This window comes from Oryx dammah, unplaced genomic scaffold (assembly GCF_014754425.2).
Source record: "Oryx dammah isolate SB20612 unplaced genomic scaffold, SCBI_Odam_1.1 HiC_scaffold_16, whole genome shotgun sequence".
NCBI classification, from domain to species: Eukaryota; Metazoa; Chordata; class Mammalia; order Artiodactyla; family Bovidae; genus Oryx; species Oryx dammah.
In genome coordinates, this window is record NW_024070200.1 from 41,572,878 (window position 1) to 41,599,801 (window position 26,924).

At 48.9% G+C, this 26,924-nt stretch overlaps 1 protein-coding gene across 1 annotated transcript in view; it reads left to right on the forward strand.

Annotated features, from left to right (window-relative positions):
• The first annotated feature begins 1,318 nt into the window (after positions 1 to 1,318).
• The window catches only part of TRPM1 (transient receptor potential cation channel subfamily M member 1), a 120,903-nt gene continuing 95,297 nt past the window's right edge, over positions 1,319 to 26,924 (forward strand). The window contains exons 1-2 of the mRNA XM_040257108.1: positions 1,319 to 1,468; positions 1,572 to 1,622. Of these exons, the coding sequence (XP_040113042.1) occupies positions 1,319 to 1,468; positions 1,572 to 1,622 (201 nt within the window). The remainder of the gene's footprint in view (positions 1,469 to 1,571; positions 1,623 to 26,924) is intronic.

The window sequence follows — 26,924 nt, forward strand, 5'->3', positions numbered from 1 at the left end:
GGTGGAGAGCAGTAGGGTAAGGGAACCTAGGAGAACTGCTCTGCCATATGGCTCACAGTCTTGGGTTTTATGGTGGTGGGATTAGTTTCCGGGTGGTCTTTGGCCAATCATTCTAATTCAGAGTCTTTCCTGGTGGTGCACGCATCGCTCAGCCAAGATGGATGCTAGCAAGAGGGATTCTGGGAAGTGACAGACACCCAGTGTCTCCTTTTGACCTTTCCTAAACTCTTCTGGTTGGTGGTGGCTTATTAGTTCCGTATTCCTTACCAGGATCTCCTGTCATAAAACAACTCATGCGAATGGTTACTAAAGGGCCTGACCAGGGTGGGCAGTTTCAGTCAGTGTGCTTCCCCTAACAAATATGGTGTCTGTTGGTCTATGGTCTATGGATAAATCCTTTCAATGTCCTCTAAAAAGTACTAACTCCTATAGGTAGGCAAGTAAGTATACAGATGACAGATACTCAAATGGATGTAGCAGGACAACGCAGGCAGAGCCCTGGGACCTGAGGCCTCTCCAGGTCCCTGAGTGGCACTCAGGAATGGGATGGGGGTGGGTGGGGCTGAGCTGGGGGGTGGACCCTGGAGAAGGGGCACTGCACAGAGCCAGGCCATGATATTTATCATCGCCACTCTCCTTTCTGCCCCGCTCTTTGATCCACCACGTCCCAGGGCTCAAGTCTCCCCAGTAGACACAGTCAGTGAGTGGACAGTGATCTCATCAGAAAACACACAGCCTTCCTGAAGGTCCAGGGTCCCAGCTTAGTGGGAGGAGCGGTGTAGGCACTGTTTGAGACAGGAGCTGGCTGACCCCAGGTGGGGGACGGGGGTCAAGGCAAGAGGGGGGTGGTACAGCCTGTACCCTGCACCCCTTAGACCTGGAAGGCAGGTACACCGTTCATTCATTTCATACTTCCCTGCAGGGCTAGCCTAGGCCCCAGGAAGAGGCAGGGGTGCGGCCTGGGACCTCCATCTTCCTCCCGATCCTCCCTTCCCCCTCCTTCCCTTCCCAACACTCCCTCCCTCTCATTTCCCTTCAGGTTCCTTTCTTCTCCCCACTCCCCGCTCCTGTCCCATTGCTTCTCCCCTTTCTTGTCCCTCCCAACCCTCTTCCCTCTCCTCTTCCCGACCCTCCTTCGCTTTTATCTTTTATCCTCCCCCATCTCCTGTCACCCCCGCGCCCTGCTCCCAAGCAGAGGCGAGGTGGTGGGGGGGGAGCTGGGTGGCCCCGGGCTCGGGCCCCACCCTGTGCTCGCACCTGCTCTGCGGCCGCGTGGATTCCCCGCCCCCGGCTCCGCGGCTGGAGGGAATGTGGGTCAATGCGGAGCCGCTGCGCCTGTGCTTGGGTGCAGACGGGGGACCCGGGACCTCTGCCGGGGCGGGAGCGGCAGGCTGCCGCTTGCGTAGCCGAGGATGCGGGCCCGCTGGTCCCTCCTCGCCCCCCAGCCCGCGGGAAGCTGCTTCCCTCGGTGATGCCCAGGCCGCGGCGCCCAGCGCGCCCGCACTTCATCTGGCGGGTCGGAGGGTCTCCCCTCCAGGACTTGGTTCCCTCTACCCCACGCTGCCCCCTAGTGTCAGCCCCCGGACTGCGCAGGCTGGAGCCCAGCCCTGGAGCACGCCCCTGTGAGCGTCTGTCTGACTCCCCCAGACCCCAGCCCTTCTGCCCAGGTGTGCGGGGCCCTGGGTCTGCTCTGTGGGGAAGCCCCTAAGCGGCCTTCTCGCCTCTATCCCGGGCGGTGCTCCTGCCTGTAGCCCCGCTGAGCGCTGTCCAGCCGCACCCTAGCCCAGCATCCCGAAGTCCCGTTGCAGATCCAGGTCTCTGCCCTGCGGCAGGGACCAGCTATGGGACCATGGAGGTGACCTGGGCTCCCAGGCATCAGCCCACCCTGGGCCTCGCTGCCTCCTGTACTGCCCTGGGACTTCTCGGGTGGGCATCGCAGCTCTACCACCTCCTAGTACACTCATTCTGAGCTCTCTCCAGCCTAGGCCTTGGATTCCTCCTGGACTTAAGCCTGATCCTGGAAAGCCCTACCCCTTGTTCACCTGACCAGTGGGTCACCTTAGCCCAGAACCATTCCAAACCCTCTAGCCAGAATGCTGCTTCCTGCCCTGGTTCCCGGGATCCACAATTTGCATCTGTCAGTGACCAGGCTGAGCGCTGGCCTGTCAGGGAGGCTGGTGTCTGTGAACCCCAGCAAGATGAGCTTCTCATATAGGAAGCAGGAGGCCTGCCCAAGTCAGAGGCTGCCAGAGTCCATCCACCCCGACTCCACACCCACCCCCCACCCCCCACTCCCCTGCCCTCACAGGGCTTCAGGTTTGAAAGACTGCCTGGCATCCTCAGTCATGTCAGCCTCTTTTCAACCCCAAGGACTATAGCCCGCCAGTTTCCTCTGTCCATGGGATTCTCCAGGCAAGAATCCTGGAGTGGGATGCTATTCCCTTCTCCAGGGCATCTTCCAGACCCAGGGATGGACCCTCTGGCTGCTGCATTGTCAGGCAGGTTCGTTACCACTGCACCACCTTCAGACAAATCATCTGTGGAGCCCTGTGGATCTCTTGGTAAACAGCGTTCAGGAGAAGCCAGGGTGGGCCCTGCCCACTCAGTGAGGAGACAGATTTGGATTCAGTTTAGTTTTGTTTTTATTTGAAGCTTTGGTCACAGGCAGGTTATCACCGTTGAGGATCTTCCTTCCCATCAACTCCCGCCGAGTTCTGAGGCTCTGCAATTCTCAGGGGAACAGACACTGGTTAATAAAACTTGGAAGGGGCTTTTTTTTTTTTTTTCTTCATGAAGTAACCCTCCTTTCATGTCTGTTTACTGCCGGGCTCCATCTCTGGCTCCACACAGCAACGTCTGATTAAATGCCCAACATGTCCCGGGGCGAGAGACACATAATTGCAGTGCTTCGTTTTCTCATGTGATGATTAAGGAAAGCTTTGCTCATTTTGTATGTGTGGGAAAGAGACGATGTTAGTATTTGGATTTGAAAACTTGGTGTTGCTGTCCTGAGAGTGTGATACAGTGTGGGTTGCCCCTGCAATGGTTACGATACATCTTTGAAAACAGAAAAGATTTTTGGTGCCAGACGGTACAATGGGTCATGGAGGGAGGTATTCCCAGCCTGCCTTATATGTAATGTTACACACAACAGCAGGACATATTTCTTCCTCAAACACTAGATAAACAACATACACCATAAATGAGGATCCTTTGTCATTAAAGATCTCAGTGTGACTAATGTTTTGGACCTTCCACAAGGCTTTTTTTTCTCAAGTAAAAGGAGAAAATATGCCTACCTGTACTGCTTCTCCTATGGAACTTTCCTGCCTCTGACTCTATGGGAAGAATGGAAAGAGCCTGGCCGAGGAGTCAGCAGTCTGTTCAGTGATGAATTTGGCTGTGAGCTGGCTGTGTTATGTTGCAGAAATCACTGTCCTTCTCTGGTCTCAATTGCATTATATGTTAATAGGCAAGAGAGTAATCTCCCTTCCTCCCTCTCTTTCTCCTTCCCTCCCCTTCCTTGTTTTCCATTTTTGGGGGTTGATTTGTTTGTTTCTGGGTTTTCTTGGCTGCACTGGGTCCTCGTCATTGCTGCACAAACTTTCTCTAGTCAGTGGGGGCTCTCTCTTGTTATAGTGCTTGGGCTTCTCATTGCTTTGGCTTCTCTTGTTGTGGAGCCCAGGTTCTAGGGCATGCAGGCTCAGTAGTTGCAGCGCATGGGCTTAGTTGCCCCTCGGCATGTGGGATCTTCCCAGACCAAAAATTGAACCTGTATCCCTTTCACTGGAAGGAGGATTCCCAACCACTGGAGCATGGGGGAAGTCCTCCTGTGATTTTTTATTATGGAAACTTCCCATTTCAAAGATAACCAATTGTAGAGAGAACAGTGAATAAACAATAAGCCGTCATGTACCCCCTCACCAGCTTCAACAGTGACTATCATAGAACCCATCTTGTTTCATCTTTGCTTCCACTCAACCCCCGACCCCCAGCTTGTGCATGCGTGTTCAGTCACTCAGTCATGTCTGACTCTTCACCACTCCATGGATGGTAGCCTGCCAGGCTCTTCAGCATCATTAAGATGCTCTGGCTTGACAGTTTTGGCTGGGACCAACTGGACTGTTCTTCTGTTGATGCTGCCTGGTTCTCTCATGTAAAAGTAGTTAGCTGGTGTCTTGGTTGTGGCCACACAGTCTGTGATGGCTGCATCTGACAGCTGGCCTAGATGCCTCCATTGTCCATGTGGCTCCTCCAGTTAGGCCAGCTTGGGCTTGTTGTCATGGTGGCAGCGTTCCGTGAGTTTCCAACGGCAAGAGAAGGCAAACCTCAATGGGAAGTTACTTTCCAAGGCTGCTGCTTGTTTCATGTTTGCTAAAGTCCCATTTGGCAAAACAGGTCTTATGTAGCCCTGCCCAGAATCAACATGCGAGGGGAAGAGAGATGTACAAGGAGGGAGAAACAGGGGAAGTAATTTACTGGGGGCTGTTACTGCAGCAATAAGGGATCAAAACCATCCCCAGAAAAAGAAATGAAAAAAAGCAAAATGGCTGTCTGAGGAGGCCCTACAAATAGCTGTGAAAAGAAGAGAAGCAGAAAGCAAAGGAGAAAAGGAAAGATATACCCATTTGAATGCAGAGTTCTAAAGAATAGCGAGAAGAGATAAGAAAGTCTTTCTCAGCGATCAATGCAAAGAAATAGAGGAAAACAATAAAATGGGGAAGACTAGAGATCTCTTCAAAAAAATTAAGAGATACCAAGGGAACATTTCATGCAAAGATGGACTCAATAAAGGACAAAAATGGTATGGACCTCACAGAAGCAAAAGATATTAAGAAGAGGTGGCAAGAATACTCAGTCGTGTCCGACTCTTTGAGACCCCGTGGACTGTAGGCTACCAAGCTTGACCCAGGGATCGAACCCGGGTTTCCCGCATTGGAGGCAGACGCTTTAACCTCTGAGCCACCAGGGAAGAGAAGAACTGTACAAAAAAGATTTTCACGACCCAGATAATCACGATGGTGTGATCACTCACCTAGAGCCAGACATCCTGGAATGTGAAGTCAAGTGGGCCTTAGGAAGCATCACTATGAACAAAGCTAGTGGAGGTGATGGAATTCCAGTGGAGCTATTTCAAATCCTGAAAGATGATGCTGTGAAAGTGCTGCACTCAATATGCCAGCAAATTTGGAAAACTCAGCAGTGGCCACAGGACTGGAAAAGGTCAGTTTTCATTCCAATCCCAAAGAAAGGCAATGCCAAAGAGTGCTCAAACTACTGCACAATTGCACTCAACTCACACTCTAGTAAAGTAGTACTTAAAATTCTCCAAGCCAGGCTTCAGCAATACGTGAACCGTGAACTTCCAGATGTTCAAGCTGGTTTTAGAAAAGGCAGAGGAACCAGAGATCAAATTGCCAACATCTGCTGGATCATGGAACAAGCAAGAGAGTTCCAGAGAAACATCTATTTCTGCTTTATTGACTAAGCCAAAGTCTTTGACTGTGTGGATCACAATAAACTGTGGAAAATTCTGAAAGAGATGGGCATACCGGACCACCTGACCTGCCTCTTGAAAAACCTGTATGCAGGTCAGGAAGCACCAGTTAGAACTGGATATGGAGAAACAGACTGGTTCCAAATAGGAAAAGGAGTACGTCAAGGCTGTATATTGTCACCCTGCTTATTTAACTTATATGCAGAGTACATCATGAGAAACTCTGGGCTGAAGGAAGCACAGCTGGAATCAAGATTGCCGGGAGAAATATCAATAACCTCAGATATGCAGATGACACCACCCTTATGGCAGAAAGTGAAGAGGAACTAAAAAGCCTCTTGATGAAAGTGAAAGAGGAGAGTGAAAAGTTTGCTTAAAATTCAACATTCAGAAAACTAAGATCATGGCATCCGGTCCCATCACCTCGAGGCAAACAGATGGGTAAACAGTGGAAAGAGTGACTGACTTTATTTTGGGGGGCTCCAAAATCACTGCAGATGGTGATTGCAGCCATGAAATTAAAAGACGCTTACTACTTGGAAGGAAAGTTATGACCAACCTAGACAGAATATTCAAAAGCGGAGACATTACTTTGCTGACTAAGGTCCATCTAGTCAAGGCTATGGTTTTTCCAGTGGTCATGTGTGGATGTGAGAATTGGACTATAAAGAAAGCAGAGCGCTGAAGAATTGATGCTTTTGAACTGTGGTGTTGGAGAAGACTCTTGAGAATCCCTTGGACTGCAAGGAGATCCAACCAATCCATCCTAAAGGAGATCAGTTCTGGGTGTTCATTGGAGGGTCTGATGCTGAAGCTGAAACTCCAATACTTTGGCCATCTGATGCGAAGAGATGACTCATTTGAAGAGACCTTGATGCTGGGAAAGATTGAGGGCAGGAGGAGAAGGGGATGACAGAGGATGAGATGGTTGGATGGCATCATCGACTCAATGGACATGAGTTTGGGTGGGCTCCGGGAGTTGGTGTTGGACAGGAGGCCTGGCGTACTGCAGTTCATGGGGTCACAAAGAGTCAGACATGAATGAGCAACTGAACTGAACTGAACTAAACCATAAAGATATATTCCTCAAACCTAAGCCCTTTGGCTTTTTAATATAACCACAATTCTGTTATGAAAGCCTACCAAACTGACTACAAATCTTTGATATGGACGATATCCAGAGTTCCCCCATTTTCACATAAATGTGGAGAAATGGGACCTTTTGGGCAGAACTGGTAAATAATATGGTGCAGCCACAGTGGAAAACAGAATAAAATGGAGTATTGTTTGTGTGTAACTGCTGTTAAGTTTTTTATGACTGTGTGCACTCTTATAGCATAAAATATATCTCTGTTATTAAAAATGTTTTACAAACCCAAAGGTTGGTCATTTTGTCAGTAGCAGAGGGACGGAGTTCTCAAGAAATGAGGAGTAGTTGTAACAGTTCTGAGGACTTTTTGCTTGGGTCTGAGCAGCCACACTATGGCTTTATTGTCATTCATTGTCACTTGAACAGCTGCTTTCACATTTCACCAACTTTAAATCTCTCAGTTGCTGTCATTAGCGCAGTAATAAGACTCAAGTCCTTGCAAGCAAGATCAGTTGAAATACACAATTTTCCTTGATGCAATATAGGTATTATTCTCTAAAATGTAACTGTACACTCTTAGGTCTTAAGAGCCATTTAGACAGGGTGGATCTGGATTCTGTGAGGTCTGAAGATTACAGACTTGTGAGACTCCTGTAAGAATCAGATGTTGCAAAAACCAAGTTAGGTATAAAAGTGAATATTTAGAATGAGAAAATAAATCACAACAAATCAGAAACTTTCAAGTGCTGAAAAATGCCCCAAACACTGTAAATCCAGAAATATAACATAACATTAAAAAATATTAACTTCCTGACATAATTATATAGTTCTTGTTTTTCTACATTTTTGGCTAGATTTTCTTATATGGCAGTTCTTTTGTCATATATTTTTATAAAGTGTTTAAAAGATGATTAGAAAATGAAAGTCAAGTCGCTCAGTTGTGTCTGACTCTTTGCGACCCCATGGACTATAAGCCTGCCAGGCTCCTCTGTCCATGAGATTTCCCAGGCAAGAATACTGAAGTGGGTTGCTATTTCCTTCTCCAGGGGATCTTCCCTACCAGAGATCAAACCCAGGTCTCCCACACTGCAGGCAGACTCTTTACCATCTGAGCCACCAGGGAAGCCCTAAAAGATGATTAATCTCTGTTACATAGCACAGAGATCAGCTAACTTCTCCTGTAAAAGACCTATCAGTAAATACATCAGGCTTCATGGCCATAGGGTGTTTGTCACAAGTACTCAGCTCTGCCACTGCAGCATAGAAGCTGTTTTAGATGATGTGCAAATAAAGAAACATGACTATGTTCCAATAAAACTTTATTTATGTAAACAGGTGCCAACCCAGGAAGTGATAGCAAGATGGTATAATAGGAAGACACAAATACAGAGATTAACAACAATAAATAGTCCAAAAAAGTGTTTCAGAGAACTCCATAAGCCAGTTAGGAAGTCATAACATCCCAGGAAGGTGAAAGCTAAGAATAGCTGCGTTGAAACAAGGAAGAAAAATCCATTTCATTTAAAGCACATCAACCCTTTCCCCAAGCAGGCACAGCTTGCTATCAGGAGAAAGTGCAGCTCCCAGTTTCTCCTTTGAGAGGAAGGGAGCAGAACATATGTCCAATGTTTCAGCTTTTCAGGGGGCTGCCCAAGAGACTGGTTTCTGTCTTTGCTGACTCAGAGCAGTGATGGAACTAGGAGAGCTCAGATGCCCGGGGCCACAGAGAAAGCTCAGCAGTTTGACACTGCTCCAGAGAACTTGCAGTACTACAGGCAGACACCAGAGGGACCAAGACTACAAGCTCCTGAGAAAGAAGTTGGCAGGCCTCATCAGGAAGATCCTCTGGAGAAGGAAATGGCAACCCACTCCAGTATTCTTGCCTGGGAAATGACATGGACAGAGGCGCCTGGTGGGCTACAGTCCATGGGGTCCCAAAGAGTTGGACATGACTTAGCGACTAAAACAACACAGCAGCAACAACAGCTTATCTCTTTAGGCAAGAATATGTTGGTCCCTGTGAACTGCTGAACTCTTTCAAAGTTCAGTTCAGTTTAGTTGCTCAGTCGTGTCCAACTCTTTGCGACTCCATGGACTGCAGCACGCCAGGCTTTCCTGTCCATCACCAACTCCTGGAACTTACTCATATTCGTGTCCATCAAGTCAGTGATGCCATCCAACAAACTCATCCTTTGTCATCCCCTTCTCCTCCCACCTTTAATCTTTCCCAGCATCAGGGTCTTTTCCATTGAGTCAGTTCTTCCCATCAGATGGGCAAAGTATTGGAGCTTCAGCTTCAGCATCAGTCCTTTCAATGAATATTCAGGATTGATTTCCTTTAGGATTGACGTTGGATCTCCTTGCAGCCCAAGGGACTCTCAAGAGTATTCTCCAAAAAAAAAAAAAAAGAGTATTCTCCAACAACACAGTTTAAAAGCATCAATTCTTCGGTGCTCAGCTTTCTTTATAATCCAACTCTCACACCCATACATGACTACTGGAAAAACCATAGCTTTGACTAGATGGGCCTTTGTTGGCAAAGTAATGTCTCTGCTTTTTAATATGCTGTCTAGTTTGGTCATAGCTTTTCTTCCAAGGAGCAAGCATCTTTTAATTTCATGGCTGCAGTCATCATCTGCAATGATTTTGGAGCTTCCCAAGATAAATTCTGTCACTGTTTCCCCATCTATTTGCCATGAAGTGATGGGACCAGATGCCGTGATCTTAGTTTTCTGAATGTTCAGTTTTAAGCCAACTTCTTCATTCTCCTGTTTCACTTTCATCAAGAGGCTCTTTAGTTCCTCTTCACTTTCTGCCATAAGGGTGGTGTCATCTGCATATCTGAGGTTATTGATATTTCTCCTGGCAATCTTGATTCCAGCTTGTGCTTCCTCCAGCCCAGCATTTCACATGATGTACTCTTCATCTAAGTTAAATAAGCAGGGTGACAATATACAGCCTTGACGTACTCCTTTCCCAATTTGGAACCAGTCTATTGTTCCATGTCCAGTTCTAACTGTTGCTTCCTGAGCTGCATACAGATTTCTCATAAGGCAGGTCAGGTGGTCTGGTAATCCCATTTATTTAAGAATTTTCTACAGTTTGTTGTGGGCTTCCCTGGTGGCTCAGAGGTTAAAGAGTCTGCCTCCAGTGTGGGAAACCCTGGTTCGATCTCTGGGTCAGGAAGATCCCCTGGAGAAGGAAATGGAAACCCACTCCAGTATTCTTGCCTGAAGAATCCCATGGACAGAGGAGCTTGGTAGGCTACAGTCCACGGGGTCACAAAGAGTTGGACACGACTGAGTGACTTCACTTTCACTTTCACTTTTGTTGTGATCCACACAGTCAAAGGCTTTGGCATAGTCAATAAAGCAGAAATAGATGTTTTTCTGGAACTCTCTTGCTTGTTCCATGATCCAGCAGATGTTGGCAATTTGATCTCAGAGTCTTCTGGCTTTTCTAAATCCAGCTTGAACACCTGGAAGTTCGTGGTTCACATAGCCAAGTGTTGAAGCCTAGCTTGGAGAATTTTGAGCATTACTTTGCTAGTGTGTGAGATGAGTGCAATAGTGCGGTAGTTTAAACATTCTTTCAAAGAGCACAGTGAAAATGGCCACCAAAGTGTGAAAATTGCAAAAATATCATTGCACATGTAATTAAAGAGAATTGCACAATTATGTTGATTGACAGGGTGAAGATATCAGAACAATCTGGATAAGTGAAGAAAGCTGGCTTCACCTGGGAGCTCTTAATCCCATCCAGGCAGCTCTACAAACAAGAAGGTTGCATAAGCGGCAAACATTCCCCGAAGGATTCACGCACAGATGGACATAGTGGGTGCCTCAGGGGAGGGGTCCTTTCCAATTTAAATCCTTCCTTGATGCTTGATGGTTTATCATGTTTATGAGTTGTTTTTACTTTGAAAACACACACACACATTTATTGTAAACATTTAGAAGCATGTGTGCTAAGTCACTTCAGTTGTGTCCAACTCTTTGGGACTCATGGACTATAGCCCACCAGGCTCCTCTGTCCAAGGTATTCTCCAGGCAAGAAAACTGAAGTGGGACGCCATGCCCTCTTCCGGGGTATCTTCCCAATCCAGGGATCGAAGCCAAGTCTCCTGCACTGCAAGCAGAGTCTTTACTGCTGAGCCACCAGGGAAGCCCATGTAGAAGTATCAGTTCGGTTCAGTTCAGTCACTCAGTCACGTCCGACTCTTTGCAACCCCATGAATCGCAGCACGCCAGGCCTCCCTGTCCATCACCAACTCCTGGAGTTCACTCAAACTCATGTCCATTGAGTTGGTGACTCCATCCAGCCATCCCATCCTCTGTCGTCCCCTTCTCCTCCTGCCCCCAATCCCTCCCAGCATCAGGGTCTTTTCCAATGAGTCAGCTCTTCGCATAAGGTGGCCAAAGCATATCAAGATATAAAAGAGAAAGTTCTACCAGCGACTCCACCTCCCAGAAATAAGTTCGACGATCATCGTTGAATTTGTCAGTTAAGGAACTCATACAGACCTTGAACTCTGGATGTCTCTCCAGGCTGCTCAGCCTTTTCCCACAACCCTAAATTCGGCCATAGCAGATTATTCTAGTTCCTGGATGATCTTTTGACATGTTGGGCCACCCCTCCCCTGCCCCACCCGCCCCATCCCCTGGCCTGTAACTGAGGCCATCCAGGGGCCTCATTCTGCACCAATGGCCCCTTGGGCAGCATCCCCTTCCCAACAGAAAGATACATCACAGTAACCCCATGGGCCCAACAGAGGACAAGGACCCCAACACAGAGTTCTGTCTGCAGCTTCACCTCTGCTGCTCCCAGGGGTCCCTCCAGACTCCTTGGCTGGTCCTTCCCTGTCTTGTTCATAAACGTCAGCCCTGTCCACACTATACTGTCATTGGCTTTGGGGACACTTTTAAATTCACCGTGTTCTTCCCCTCTGCTTTCTACTCATAACCAGCAAATGGCAAATGTGCTCAATCCTTTGCAGATTTCAGATGCTCAACAAATAGATGTTGAAAACAGCAGGATGAAGGAGGCTGTGTTTACGGGTGATTGTGATCCCCACTCGTCACCCTAAAAACCCCATCACAGCAGCCAGAACTCAGGCCTTACATGGTGGAGCATTCTGCCATTTACAAGGGACTGGGAACTGCAGGGGCTTTTCCTGCTGTGGGAAATAAACATTCCCAAAGGCTCACAGCTGCCAGGTCTTCTGTTGAGAAGCAGCCAGGCTTTGGCAGAGGGCAGGACCACCTGTCTTTCCTGTGACACATGGGCAGGAGGGTGGCCAGATGGGCCACAGGGAGGACAAAAGTCACCCCACTGTCCTGAGCTGCACTCTCAATACAGGTGATCATCTGGGCTTCCGTTTAGGGTCTCAGCTTTGCCTGGCCCTGCACTCTTGCCTTTAATCCTGATTTAGGATGCACCCCAATGCAGGATGCTTAAGCCTGGTGAATGGGATAGGATTAATAACATTTGGGCTTAGAGTGAAGTTAATTCTTTCCACTCTTTGGGGTCTGGAGATCTCGGAAAGCACAGGTATCTCCCGGCACATGTAAGGACACGGGCTCTCCCAGGCTCTGTGTTAGCAGCAGGTTTCCCAGCCATTCTCAGGCTGCTCCCACCTGGGAAGAGCTGTCTTGCTAAACTCGCAGCCTTGACCATCCTTTGGGCGCTGCCATGAGGAGACATTTTCCTTTATTGGCCCCAAGCCAGCAAAGACTTTCTAAGTCCTGACAAGCCAAGGAACACACTGCTGACTTAAAAAATATTCAAAACCTAAAAGTTGGGACTTATGTTTTATTCATCAGGAAGTTTTAAGACTTCAAACCCGGAAGGCAGCATTTCAAGTAACCTTGAGAGAACTGCTCTGAGAATCTTACTCAGACCTTTGTGTCCATGTGGACAAATGTGCCTTGAAGGTAGATGGCCAAGAAGCAGATTTTGAATATTCATAGAAGCAGCCATTGGCTTTCTGTACCAAACAAATTTCTTTGCCTATGTAAATTTTTTCCCCTCCAAAAATCTTTGAAAAATGAAATAAATAGCACCTGAAATCTCAAGAATCTGAGATAATGAGCATTATCATTTTTTACACATACACACAGACACACATGTTTACATTAGTGGTGTCTCTTCAGTATTCATTATTATAAAAAAACTTAAGTATCCTTTAAGTGTTTCCTTCTGACTTTCTCTTTTCCAATTCCCCACCTCCCTAATCTCTTTTAATCTAATATGGACCTCTGGTTAAACATGCTGAATTGAAAGTTGCATTAACCTCTGTTCCCTCCCCAAACTCAGCTAAAATGATGGTAAATGGATGACAAAGGCATTATCCCTAAATGACAAAGAGCTCAGCAGAATATTGGACAGCCCTTGAGAAATGCCCAGGACATTTGGGAAGCAGGGAAACAGCTGGGTTGACCGCTGACCTTGATTCAGCAGGGCTGGGGAAGCTGAAACCTAGCTGCCTTCAGTTGGAAACATACAGGCTGATTTGCCCCCCAATGACCCCGGGAATGTCAGTATTGGGGGGCATCTGAGATCCTTTGGGAAAAATATGAAATCAGCAGCAGTTGCAAGTCAGCCTAAGAAGCAACTGAATCTCCAGGTTGTCTCCTTCACCCCTCAAGTGACTTCCCATCCCTCTCCTGATAGTAAAACAGGAGGGAAGGGGGACAGGGTACAACCTTTAAAACAATGACATAGCCCAAGGACACAACATAAACTGTTAGAAACAAACATCACCAACTCAATGGATATGAGTTTGAGCAAACTCCAGGAGAGAGTGAAGGATAGGGAAACTTGGTGTGCTGCTATAGTCCTGGGGTCACAAAGAGTTGGACTTGTCCTAAGGGACTGAACAAGAACAAGGTCAAAGATGGCAAATGGGTCAACTCTACTAGACCTTAAGCCTCAGTATATGCTTACTGTAACACATTAGCTAAATGATACACGCACAGATGCTGTGACATTCCCAAGGCCAACCATTAAGGTAAAAAAATGGGCAGTGGACCAATTTCAGGAAATCCCCACCCCTTCCTCCAAATAGCTGGAATAGTCCTCCCATTCATTAGCCTGTGAAATTAACCACTCCTATAAAAACTGACAACCCAGTACCCAAGGGCTGTTCTCCTCTTCAGAGATGGCCCACACTCTTTCTGTGGAGTGTGTTTCTCTCTAAATAAATGCACTTCTTACCTACCACTGTGTATCTCATTGAATTCTGCAGAGACATCAAGGACCTGAGTTCCATTATGTCTTGAGGCCAGATGTGTGATCTCAGTTACGAGACCAATTTGGGTTGCATGGTTTCAGCAGGAGATGAAGTTGCTGTCTGGAGAGGCTGAAACCATGAGCCCCATGGATGTGGGAACCCCAGGCACAGCCCAGGGTACAAGATCCATTCTGGACCCAGGACACAAGGGATGTGAAGTACTCGGGACCTCTCCTCCCATGGCTCAGGGAAGCTTAGGGGTCAAGCTCATCCACCCAAGTCAGAGGCTAGAGGGCTTCTCTCTGCAAGAATTACTTTATAGGAAAGATACACAGATGCTGGTGTTACCAGAATCATACCCCTGCCCCTCCCTCGAATTGAAACTAATTACTCTTAGCTAAGAGTCAGAATGAAGCTGCAAAAACCCCCCAAAAACAAAAATAAAAGCTGGTTGGAACCAACTAGGTCCAAGATGGCAACCTGCAGTAGAGCTTGAACCTCATCATAGGCTCACTGTGACACATTCCCTAAAGGACACACCCACCAGCCCAAGATGGTTGACAGTTGCCCTGACAACAACCAGAAAAGCCCATACAAAGGTTATTTTAGTGATGGTATGCATATTGTACCATGATTTACTTATTTCTCCTTTGAATGACACTGATTTTGTTTCCAATTTTTTTGCTACTACCAAAAATGCTATAGTTAACATCTTTATATATATATATATATTTATTTATTTATATACACATGAAAGTGAAAGTGAAGTAGCTCAGTCATGTCCAACTCTTTGCAACCCCATGGACTGTAGCCTACCAGGCTCCTCACTCCATGGGATTCTCCAGGCAAGAATACTGGATTGGGTTGCCGTTTCCTTCCCCAAGGGATCTTCCCGACTCAGGGACTGAACCCAGGTCTCCTGCATTGCAGGCAGATGCTTTAACCTCTGAGCCAACAGGGAAGCCCCTTATATACACATATATGTGTATTTAATACGTATACAGATATATACATATGTATACATATGTGTACATATATATGTATATAAGAAAGCGTTATTTGCTCAGTTGTGTCTGACTCTTTGCGACCCCATGGACTGTAGGCCTCCAGGCTCCTCTGTCCATGGAGTTCTCCAGGCAAGAATACTGGAGTGGGTTGCCAAGCCCTCCCGACGCAGGGATTGAACAAGGGTCTCCTGCATTGCAGGCAGATTCTTTACTGTCTGAGCCACCAGGGAAGCCCATACATATACATGTAGAAAAGATACACAGATGCTGGTGTTACCAGAATCATACCCTTGTACCTCGCTTGAATGGAAACCGATTATTCTTAGCTAAGAGTCAGAATGAAGCTGCAAAAAAAAGATATATATATATATATATATATATATCTTTACATTACATAGAGCTTCAGTTTCTGTGAGATAGAGCCCATAGAGGAGTTACTAGTCAACAAGTAAGTGTACTTTAAAAATAATATATTAAATGTACTTTATTTATTTATTTGAATAGTATAGCTAGTTTGACTTCCAAAAAGTACTGCAGCAATAAATGAGAATATACATTTCATCAAGATCTCCTTTCATGTTCGTCAGTAAAATTCTATCGTTTCCTCACATTGAACTTACAAACTTGTTGCGAGGTTTATTGACGGGTGTTTTGTTATTTCTTTAGCAATTTGATGGGGATTTTTTTTCTCACTGGGGCTTCCCACTTGGTGCTAGTGGCAAAGAACCCACCTGCCAATGCTGGAGACATAAGGGATGTGGGTTCGATCCTTGGGTTGGGAAGATCCCCTGGAGAAATGAATGGCAATCTACTCCAGTATTCTTGCCTGGAGAATCCCATGGACAGAGGAGTCTGGTGGGCTGCAGCCCATGGGGTTGCAAAGAGTTGGACATGACTGAGCGACTTAGCATGCATGCACGAGGCAGATCTCTTGGGCAATAAAGGGATGCGGCACCCAATGCTTCTGCAAGACTAGGGAGAATTAGGACTGAAAATGCTATTGGAGGACTTCCTTGGTAGGTCCAGTGGTTAAGACTCTGTGCTTCCAATGCAGGGGGTCTGGATTTGATTCCTGGTCAGAGAACTAAGATCCCACATGATGCAAGGCACAGCTGAAGGAAAAAAAAGGGCTAGGGCTTAGCAACACCAAGTCCTGGATTGTCTTTCCGAAACCATTTCACCCACAGGCTTCTCTGTGTCACCCAGGGCAACTCCATCCTTCCAAAAGCTGTGGTCCTGAGCCTGCTGCGCACTTCCTTTCTCTACCCCTTCCCCGCCCTGTCATCCCCAGGCCTGGTCCTTCACACAGCCCCTCAGCTCTGCTGTCACTGTATCTTCAGGGTCAGACCACCACTCACCACCCTGCTCCTGCCTTCTCAATGATTGGGCTCCCCTTCTGCCCTGGACCCTCCAGCTAGCCCTCCCAGGGACCACAGGGGTCCTTTACAACTGCAAATCAGGCCACATGGCTCAGCGAACCCTATAGCTCCTTAGGACGGCTTGCAGGGCCTCCATGATCCCCACTGCACATTGACCCCACTTCCAGCAACCTGTGCTTCCTGGCTCTTCCTCTTTCCAGACATCCTCCCACATACACCCCCTTCCCCCCTCCACCCCCTCTTCCCGACTGCTCCCTTGGCCTGGAGCCTTCTCCCACATTCCTGTACGGCTTAGACCATCCCTTTCTTGGGAGTTTTGTCCACACTGAGAGAGTGGGGAGTGTGTTGAAGAGATGGCAGAGTTGGGCCTCTCCAAGCTCCTAAGCCCCCTAAGAGGAAGAGGTCCTGTCTCCGAGGTCAAGCAACCTCCTGGGGCAAGAAGGAGTGTGTGGCACCCTAGGAGTCTGACTCAACACACTGGCCTGTTCCTCATTCTCTCTACCCATCCCCTTTTTTCCTGCAGCCCCCCTCCTTATCTCCCTTCTATCCTCTGGTATTTGGGGTGGTCCTGCTCCAGGATTCCTTCTCAAGGGGAAGCCAGAGAAGGGTCAGGATGAGTGAGTCTCAGATTTCAGCAGTGATTGCAGCAGTTCACAATTCACTAAAGGTTAACAAGGTTAGGGCTTCCCTGGTGGCTCAGATGGTAAAGAATCTGCCTGTACAGGTTTGATCCATGGGTCAGGAAGATCCCCTGGAGAAGGGAATGGCTACCCATTTCAGTAGTCTTGCCTGGAGAATCCAATGGACAGAGGAGCCTGGCAGGCTATAGTCCATGGGGTAGCAAAGGATGGGACACGACTGAGTGACTAAGACACACATGTTGAGGTTAATAGGAAAAGGAAATGCCAAAGCAGAGAGTCCAGCTTAGAGTGCTGTGCAGGCTCCAGCAGCTACCATTTATTTATTGAGCTAAAGCCTGTCTGTCCTTAAAAAATTCACCTATGACCCTGGGAATACGTCACTGTCCTCTGAGGCTCAGTCTCTGGGTTCAAGAGGACAGACTATCCACGTCTGTAGGGAGTGATGACACCTGTGCCCACAGAAGGGAGAGCCAGGTGGGTGACGATGCTGACACAGAGCACCCCATGGGGAACACCCACCACATGCCCACCTGGAGCCCTGGGCCAGAACCTACAGCCCCACCTCCCTTAAGAAACTGAGCCCTTCTGTGGGGGGCCAGACCAGCACCCCTGAAATAGCCATGACAGAGAGGCACTCACAGAACACTCTGAGCCCCAACCCAGACTGGATAGACCATCAACAAGGATGTCTGTAACAGGGCATGACGGCAGGTTAACAGCGGAGAGAGAGCGTGCCTTAGGCTGGGGGAAGGAGCCATGACCCAAGGGGCCAGGCCTTGGTGCTGGTCTTACTTCCAGACTGGGGAATCTGGGTGCCGCCCTTGGTGGGGGTGGCCCACCCTGCAGCTGTGGGCTGTCTGCCCCCATCTGCGTCTTTCCACTCTGCACACCCAAATCCCTCCCGTGTGACCACCCTTTGCAGCCACCACTTTCTCAAAGTGGATTTACTTTCAATCGCCATTTGCTAAATCTGCCCCCTCTAAACCTTGGGGGGATGGAGGGATTAAGCCTGATTACAGATGTTATAGAAGCGCCCCGGAGCCCCAAGGCGGGAGTCTGGAAAAAGGGCAGCTGGAACCTGCACCTGCTCCTCCTGGGCTGACCAGGCTCTGGACCCCTTTGACCAGCCCTTCGGAGGCCCCCACAGGGACTGTGCCTCCACCCATCCCAGGACACGAGAAGCAGGCTCATGGGCTCTGTGAGGAAGATGAGCAGCTCCTTCAAGAGGGGTTCACTCAAGAGCTCCACGTCAGGGTCACAGAAGGTGAGCAGGTGGGCAGAGGGCCTGCGGGGAGGGGATGCTGGTCTCCCGCTGCCCTCTTTCACAGTGCCTGGGTGGTGGAGGTGGGCATCCGAGACTAGCGCTCCTGTGTCAGGACTGCTCCTCACCCTTCACGGCAGTATATCTGACGCCCACCCCTCCCAGCTGCCCCCCCCCATGCACATACCCCCACGGCTCTTGAGGAGGCGACTAGGGGTGTGAGCCGTGCAGACGGTGAGTCCCACATCCCATTCCTCCACTGTGATGTCACCCCCTTGGCTCTCGAGGTCTTGCCTCAAAGTTCACCTTTGTTCCTCATCACATGTCTGCAGGATATCTGTGAGGACTTTGGGGAACCCTCAGTGAAGATCAGAGATGCCTCAGAGGGCCCCGGGAGGGCCAGGGGGCTCCTGGGACTCAAAGCAGACTGATGGAAAGAGGTTGTGATGCCCCTGCCCCTGGGCCACGTACAGCGCCTTGCAAAGAGGTGTGCTGACTTGAACCCTACCTGTGCTTTTCCCAGGTGACTGGACTAGGGGCCTGAGCACCCAGGGCCTTAAATGATTCTCTGAACTCAGGGGACCTGGACAGGCCAGCACTTAACCCTTACCATTCAGAGGGTGGTGAGATCCAGCCAGGAACCCAGCCTGGGCCACTCTGGGGGCCTCTGGACATCTCACCCCAGAGGCTCAGGGAGGGGGAAATCTCTGTTTTCCCTGGGGATGCCCACTGAGGGAAGGGAGTAGGGGAAGCCGCAGAGGTGCCACAGTGCACAAACAGGGGCCTGCCCTGTGTGGGCAGCGAGGACACCCCTCTCCCACGAGCCCTCACTAGCACCCACATGCAGGTGAACTCCAGGGCCTGGGACTTGAGCCAGGAAAGGCCTTTCCCCTGGGCTGGAAGCAGAGGGGTCATCTTGGGGCTCCCCAGGCTTCAGGCTCCCAGCTGCAAACTGGGTGTGCAGGTATGGACCAGTCTCTCACGTCCCATGAGCCTGAAGATTCAGATGGAACAAATGAAAGGCTTTCTCTTCTAAATAAAGAGTTAAAATTCACCTGTCTCAGAAATAGAAAAGATCCGTCCTTTGGGGGCTCTGTGGGGGCATCTCTCTGCTTTTATGCATGTATGAGTAAGTGTTCTTTGTGGGGACAGTACGTACCCATGTCTTGTGCAAAATCAACATCCAAAAACCCACCACAGCATTTGGCAGGAATGAGACCCATGTGCAGCCTGGGACCACGTGACCCCTTCTTCCCAAACCAAGCGTCCACTCTGTTCTCACTGATAAACTCTGAAAAGGAACAGGCTTTTGTTGTTCTTGAACATGGTGTCTCCTCTTGACCTGTGCCTGATGCTGGAGAGGGAATGGGAGCAGGGGAAGTCCCAAATGGTGATAGATGGGGTCTGGACTCAGGGAATTTGGCAAGAGGGGAAGAGGGGGAAGTGCTCAACTTTTGTTCAAGATGGAAAAACACCTCACTAATATAGACACACTCACAACCTTCGCTGTAGGAAACATGCCATCGGTGACAATTCCAAGAGCAAAGGTCTCAGCCCCATTTCTCATTTCTGAGCAGACAGTGCCAAACTCATAGAAAAGCTGCATAAGGTAAAAAGTCTTAATGTCATCGTTTGCCCTATTTACAGCCCTCAGCCCTGGAACTGAGAAGTGCTCTTGCTGATAGAAGAATGAACGACAATACCTCTGGTTTTAAGGAAGCCACTCTTTAAAGCGGTGCTAGGAAACACCCCCCAAATCACACAGGCAGATAGTGGACTGTGCCCATTCTATTTTTTTACATACTTGGCCCTCCTTTGACACCACTAGCTCAGGGCCAGGTCCCTATTTCCTAACCCAAACCCACATTCTTCTGCCTGGTGTTCACTGAAACACACCAGGTGTCCCAAAGGGAAAAAGACTAACACAAGGCACGCACAACCTCCCTGGGGCCCTCTCGTCCGGACCTTCCATTGCCAAAGGCAAATTTGGCCTTTAGTGCTTGTCTGGCCAGCTCTTCTCACCTCTAAGGCTCTTCCTATGGTCTTGGACAGACAGGGATGGCCGGCACGCAGTCCTGGGCGATGAACCAAACTCAGTGGACTTTGGGGCCCCTGGAGCTCCATCTTCAGCTGCCTGGCAGAACGGTCTGTCTTCCAGAAAAAGCCTCGAGTGTTCACAAGGGAGATAGAAAATATGTCTGTGTGCGACTCCTTGTCTGTACTTTTGTCTCCGTCTACATTTTATTTAGCTAAAAGATGCAGAGGACATTTAGAGTCCACAGCCAAGGTCTTAAACACAACTAAATAATAGTCTGGCCCAGTGATTATATCTTAGAGTCAGCCTTGGAAAACTGTAGTCCATGTACTCAATGCTCGTGTCAGCATTGTGTGCTGCGGAAAATCAAAAAGAACCAAGCAGTCCCTCTAGGAGGGTAAGGATCAGCTTCTGTTTATTCACACAATGGAATACTCTACAGCACTTGAATAACCAAGCCAGTTATCTCAAGATGGATGCACTGAATGAAAAAGAAAACCCTGAAAGCGCACTCTTTATTGAAATTCTAGAACACAGGAAAATTCCACATAAATACACATATTTCTTTAGTGTGGAGGTGGTTAGCTGTATCTGTAGTGTGCTCTCTCGCCCCCTCCTTCCCTCTTTTTAAAGAGAATAAAAAAATACGAAGCACATATGGAAATTCGAAACACCTGTAACGGCAGGACTGTGGGTCTGTGCTTATCTGTTGTGTTAGCTGTGTCTCTGATATTGAAATCAGAGCCATGTTTTCATGATTTTTTTAAAAATGTGCTGATACTTTGCTTTTTAATGTCACAACTGCTACTGCTGCTGCTGCTGCTGCTAAGTCGCTTCAGTCGTGTCTGACTCTGTGAGACCCCATAGGCGGCAGCCCATCAGGCTTCCCCATCCATGGGATTTTCCAGGCAAGAGTACTGGAGTGGGGTGCCATTGCCTTCTCCGAATGTCACAACATAGGATTTTATTTCATTAATTCATTCAAATGTTCACGGAAGCTCAGTCCATGCCAGACACTGTGTGAGGCCTTGTGAATAGACAAAGACTTAGATTTTGTGAAGCTGATATTTCAGTGGAAGAGATGAAGTATAACAGAATGTGGTAGGAAGTAAACAGGGGTAGGATAGAGAAAGATAGGTTTGGGTAGGTGGCCATCCAATTTACAGATAGTGTCTAAATAGCTGGCATTTATACTCATGCCTTCGGTTTCAGAAGGATTCAGCTATTCAAAGAGTTGAGAGAACATTCCAGGCAAAAGGGAACCAAAAAATGTGCTAATACCTTTAAAGTAAGCCACAGAGGCAGTGAGGGTTTCACTGCCTCACAGGGTGTCCTGACCTGGGGTTGCCCCAGCTGTGCACATGGAGGATGAATTGTGAGTGAGGGCAAAGCACATTACAAAGCGGGCTGAGAAAAGACTCCTATAAAGCCGCCCCCAGGATTGTCTGAGCCTCCTTCTCGAGGTCAGCATGCAGGCTGGGGTCACCGCCACCAGTCTCACCTCCTGCAGTCCCACTGCCCCTCCTCTTGCAGCAGTGGTAGCAGGCCTTTGGCACTATGACCAGATCCAGGGCCCCACGGGGTTCTGCCTCCCCTACTTCTTGGAGGGCATTGCTAGAACCTAGGGTGTCATGCATACCCACATAGCCTGCATTTGGAATCCACTTACAGAATTTCAAGTGCATGTGTCTTCAGTTGCTCAGTTGTGTTCGACTCTTTGCAACCCCATGGACTGTAGCCCACCAGGCTCCTCGGTCCATGGGATTCTCCAGGCAAGAATACTGGAGTGGGTTGCCATTGGTTGCCATTTCCTCCTCTAGCAGAATTCCATATGTAAATCCAAACCATCCCCATCCCCAAGCAGGAGGGGCCTAGCTCCCTACTCCTCTGTCACGAAGGCCATAGAGGTAACAGACTCCTACCATGACCTGTCTTTCCATGGTTGCCCCAACATCTGTGGGACAAAACGTGAAATCTGACTGTTGTGAATAGCCAATTGTTGTTACATCTTCAACCCATTATAGACTGATACTTTCATAGAATGCAATACAAATGAATTATTAAATGATGAAATTTTTTAAAGAGATACAAAATTCAAGCCTTAAGGTTTTAAAAAATTATTAACTGGAACAGACATCCATTGATTTCTTCAAATTGCTGCACTGGCGTGGCCCTCATGGCAGCCCTTACAGTCTACAGCCCCGTGCTCAGGGCACACTATGAATACAAGGGTCCAGGAGACTACACGACTCCTTTAATCCCTGCCACTACCCCAGGGAGCAGGGGCTGTGGTTCCCTTTGAGGCTGAGGAAGATTCTCAGAGCAGAGCTGAGCCAGGGGAGACTCAATCTGGGCCCTGTCTTTCCCCAGGCACTGTGGTACTTGATTCTCTAGCATCTGAACTGGGCAGGGGAGTTCCCTTTTGTGTGAATATGGAGCTTTGGGGATCCCCAGGCCCAGGAACATGCCCCAGACTCCATGTTCAAACCTGAGCAGAGTTCCCCAGGCAGCCACCCATGGGAGAAGGGCCTGGGTGATGTGGAAAGAGCCCTTGAGTTTGGGAGAAGGTGCCACAGGGGCCCCCAGCCTGTGGACAGTCCAGTCACCCTTCACCTATGTGACAACAGGTGTTCCCAGGGACGGTGGGTTCAGCCCCTCTCTGGGGCCTGTGGGGTCTCCCACTTGCCTTCAGGTCCTAGTTTCTGGTTTACTTGGACACCTGACTGTTCGGTAGCCCCCACGTTTAGCCCAGGGGCAGAAAGGTCAAGGCCTGGTTCTTCCACTCTGAGAGGCCAGGGTCGGGGAGTTGTTATTCAGTCGCTAAGTAGTGTCTAACTTGACAACACCATGGACTGCAGCATACCAGGCTTCCCAGAGTTTGCCCAAATTCATGTCCATTGAGTTGGTGATGCCATCCAACCCTGGGGGCAGGAGAGAGCAGGGAATGGGCTTGGAGTCATTTGCTCAAAGGATATTGCCCCCTCTTCCCCCTGCCTCTCCTCCTCTCCACAGTATCGGAGAAAGGGCCCGGGAAAGAAGCTGCCAGGGTGACAGGAGCCAAAGGGCGTGGGTTGGGCTGCAGGGTCTGTGTTTGAGGAAGTTGGAGGGGGAGTATGGGAGGGGCGAGCAGATCTAACATTGCCCAATAACTCACGGGCCCCCAGGGCTGATGTTGGGTCCAGGCTGGGCTGAGGGGCACCCCTGGGCTGAGACTTGGCCAGAGCCCACCACAACTGTTGTGTTGTCCAACCAGCCTGCCGCCCTTGCTTTGGGCAAATACTCAGGGGGAGGTATGACCCTGGCAGGCCAACCCCCACCCCAGTGTAAAGGGGATGCCAAACAAGAGACCCTTGGAAGTCATTCCAAGGAAGGCACCCCCGTACATTCCAGGAGGAGTTTGGCCAGGCTGGAGGGGAAACATTTGCTTGCTTTGTTGAGTTGGCCTGAGAACGAAGGAAAGCCATCACAAGGTTGAGTCAAAATCTCTGACGGATTGGGAGGGGCTGTAGGCAACCAAGATGTCCTGTTGCTTCAGGACCCTCAGGAGGACCCTGTGAAGCCTAACATCAAGAACAGCCTGGAGACAGCAGCCCCCCACCCAGAGGGATCAAGGAGTCCCTTGTTAGAGATTCACAGTGCACACCGCCATATTAAAGGTTCTGATAAGTCTTGCATGAAAGAAACTTCCATTTAACTCAGAGCACCCCACCACAACCCTTTTCATGTCACCAATTTTGGAGCAGTTCAAGGGGAAGGCTGGGGACGCAATGGTAGCCCTGTGACCTCTGACCTCCCCTTACACTTTGGCCTGTGCTTCACTGCACACAGCAGATCAAGCCACAAACCAAGCCCTTCATCAGAACCCCTATCCCTAGAAGGCAGCTCAGGTGATCCCCAACCTCCTGGAACCAAGGCCCCTCTCCCCTGGCCCCTTTCAGAATTTCCTCCCCAAGAGATTTTCAGCTGCTAAGAAAAGTCATACTTTTCCCCACATCAGCCCCTCTGTGTCTTGGGACACATTTCCTCTTTTGAATGCAAGTAAGTGTCTGGAAAAGGCGCACGTGACCCTGAGCAGTAGGTATCACATGGTATAACCGTGGGCCTCGCTGGCACGCTTGACCTTCAGCTCTAGAGCAGCCTAGAATGCTAGAAAAGAGCCTGGAGCTGGGGAGGCCTCAGTGCAAATCCTAGTTCTGCTATGTGGCTACAGGGAAGCCACTTAACCTCTCTGGGCCTTGGTTTCCTCATCAGTAAGATGAGCTGGTTTTGCATGGGACTTTCTAGAAAATTTCTTACTTTCTATATGTTTTATGCCATTAAAAACAACAACAATTTGTACCATGTCACAGGTTTAATTTTTAGAACACTGGCTGAAAGGCAAACAAAACCCCATTATGATGAGCTAGGAAGTTGTTGGTGCAAGTATGTCATGATTCTTTGTTCTCTGCAAACCCACTGTGGTGTTTTAGTAAAGCGAGGTGCATGGCATCCTTCCCCAGAAAGCACATCTTAGCCCTGCTTCATGCTGCTGGGACCTCTTGGAGCTCGGGAACCAGTGATGGCAAATCAGAAAACAACACTGCCATCAGGGGCAGACATCCAGCAGGGTCACCTGGATAAGGTGCCAGCTAATGAAAGCATGACAGCAGCAGGAGGGGCAGAGCCTCAGGGAAGGGGCTCCAATTCTATGTTGGCCCCAGGGAAGGAGGCACTGAGCAAGGCCTGAAGGACAGGTGGCTCAGACGGTAAAGAATCTGCCTGCAATGCAGGAAATCTGAGTTCTATCCCTGGGTCGGGAAGATCCCCTAGAGTAGGAAACAGCAACCTACTCCAGTATTCTTGCCTGAGAAATCCTATGGACGGGGAACCTGGTGGGCTACAGTCCATGGGGTCGCAAAGAGTCGGAAACGACTGAGTGACCAAGCACACATACATGCACATAACTTTACTGCAGTCAGCTTTGACCTGTTATGAAGGTTTTCGATTCAACAGTAAAAAGAAAGATGGTCCAGAAGACTGAGAGTTGGGATTTGGGCAGGGGGGAAGCGGAGGGGGATTGAGTTGCATCTCACTGGATTAGACTGGATTTCACATTCTTCCATGGGTTTGGAAGAACCCCTGGCTTGAACAGTGCAGTGCTTCAGTGTCTTCTAATTTTACATGGTGCTGTGACATGTATTTCATACTGTCAAGTATGACAGTATGTTCCCCTGGCAGGCTAGGAGAACACATAGGCAAACAGAACCAGTGTTGCAGTCACTGGGGCCGCCTGCTCCCCTGAACATCTTAGAGTCTGTCAGCACCCACAAGCCCCCTGCTGCCCATCCTCCCTCACCCCACATTCGGAGGAAGCAGTGTAAGCCCCTGCTCCCTCCCATCCTCTGGAGATAATTGGCAGGTGGTTGGTACCCCACTGGCTTCTACACACTGAGACTGGAAAGTACACACACACGGAGGGGTTAGTAGATGGAATCATCTTTGTGTGTGTGTGTCTGCTCAGTTGTGTCCAACTCTTTGCTACCCTTTGGACTGTAGCCCGTCAGGTTCCCCTGTGCTTGGGATTTTTCAGGGAAGAATACTGGAGTGGGTTGCCATTTCCTTCTCCAGGGGATCTTCCCGACCCAAGGATCAAACCCGGGTCTCCTGCACTGCAGGCAGATTCTTTACCATCTGAGCCACCAGGGAAGCCATTTTTACTCAAACAGAATTCCTTAGTTCTCATCACTCACACCTTCAGTGGCCCATGTACTCTTTCAGCAGCATCCCTGTAAGCCAGCAGATCTAGAGCTAAGTCTATCTTGCATTTCTGGGTATTTCACCCATATATGTGTACCCGTAATGGGGTCTTTCATTTTTCTCCCCTCTTCCTCCCTGTCTACTCGCTATGTGCATGTAACACGGACTCATGATCACTGTGCTCCCACGAACAGACAGTAGAGCCTGTGGACACAGAACGAATACATGTATCTTGGGGTTTTGTCAGTGTCTGCTTCTAAAGATGGGATCAAAAAGAACATGTTTCTTTGTCTTTGGGGACGTAGGTGATTTAAAACTCTTGACATCAGCCCAAATAATTTGAGGTAGGTCCAGAAAAGGTGACCTAGGACTGGACTTGGCTGGGCTTCCCTTGCCCCCCAAGATCCAGCCCCACCCCATCCCCCTCAGCTCTCCAGCAACACACAGTGCTCCTCTCCTCCGGCCCACTGGTCCCGCCACCTGAAGGCTTTGCACTGGCTGTCCACTCCCCTGGGCTGCCCTTCCCAGAAGCCTTACTCATTCATTCCCTCAGACACCCCATCTGTGGCAGCCACGCCTTTAATTTTCCCTCTTTACATGATGAATCTGCTGGTTTATTCACATTCAGTCTGACTAGAGTGACTGCTCCAGAGAGCAGGGCTCCATCCACCTAGGTGTCCTAGCTCCGCAAAACGGCAGCCTGAGTGGTGAGGGGGTCTCCCTGGGCCTGTGGTGGAAGACAAGCCCTTCATAGGGTCTGACTTTACACTATACTCTTTGGTATTCTTTTCTTTCAGTGCCTTTTTTTAAGTTTTCTTTTAAAAAAAATGTGGGCCATTTAAAAAATTCTTTATTGAATTTGTTACAATATTGCTTCTGTTTTATGCTTTGGTTTTTTGGCTGCAAGTCATGTGAGATCTTAGCTCCCTGAGGAGGGACTGAACCTGCACCCCCGAACTGGAAGGTGAAATCTTAACTTCTAGACCAGAGAAGTCCCCTCCTTGCCTCTTTTTGTAGCCAGATTCCCACCATCAGCCTTTCCAGTCC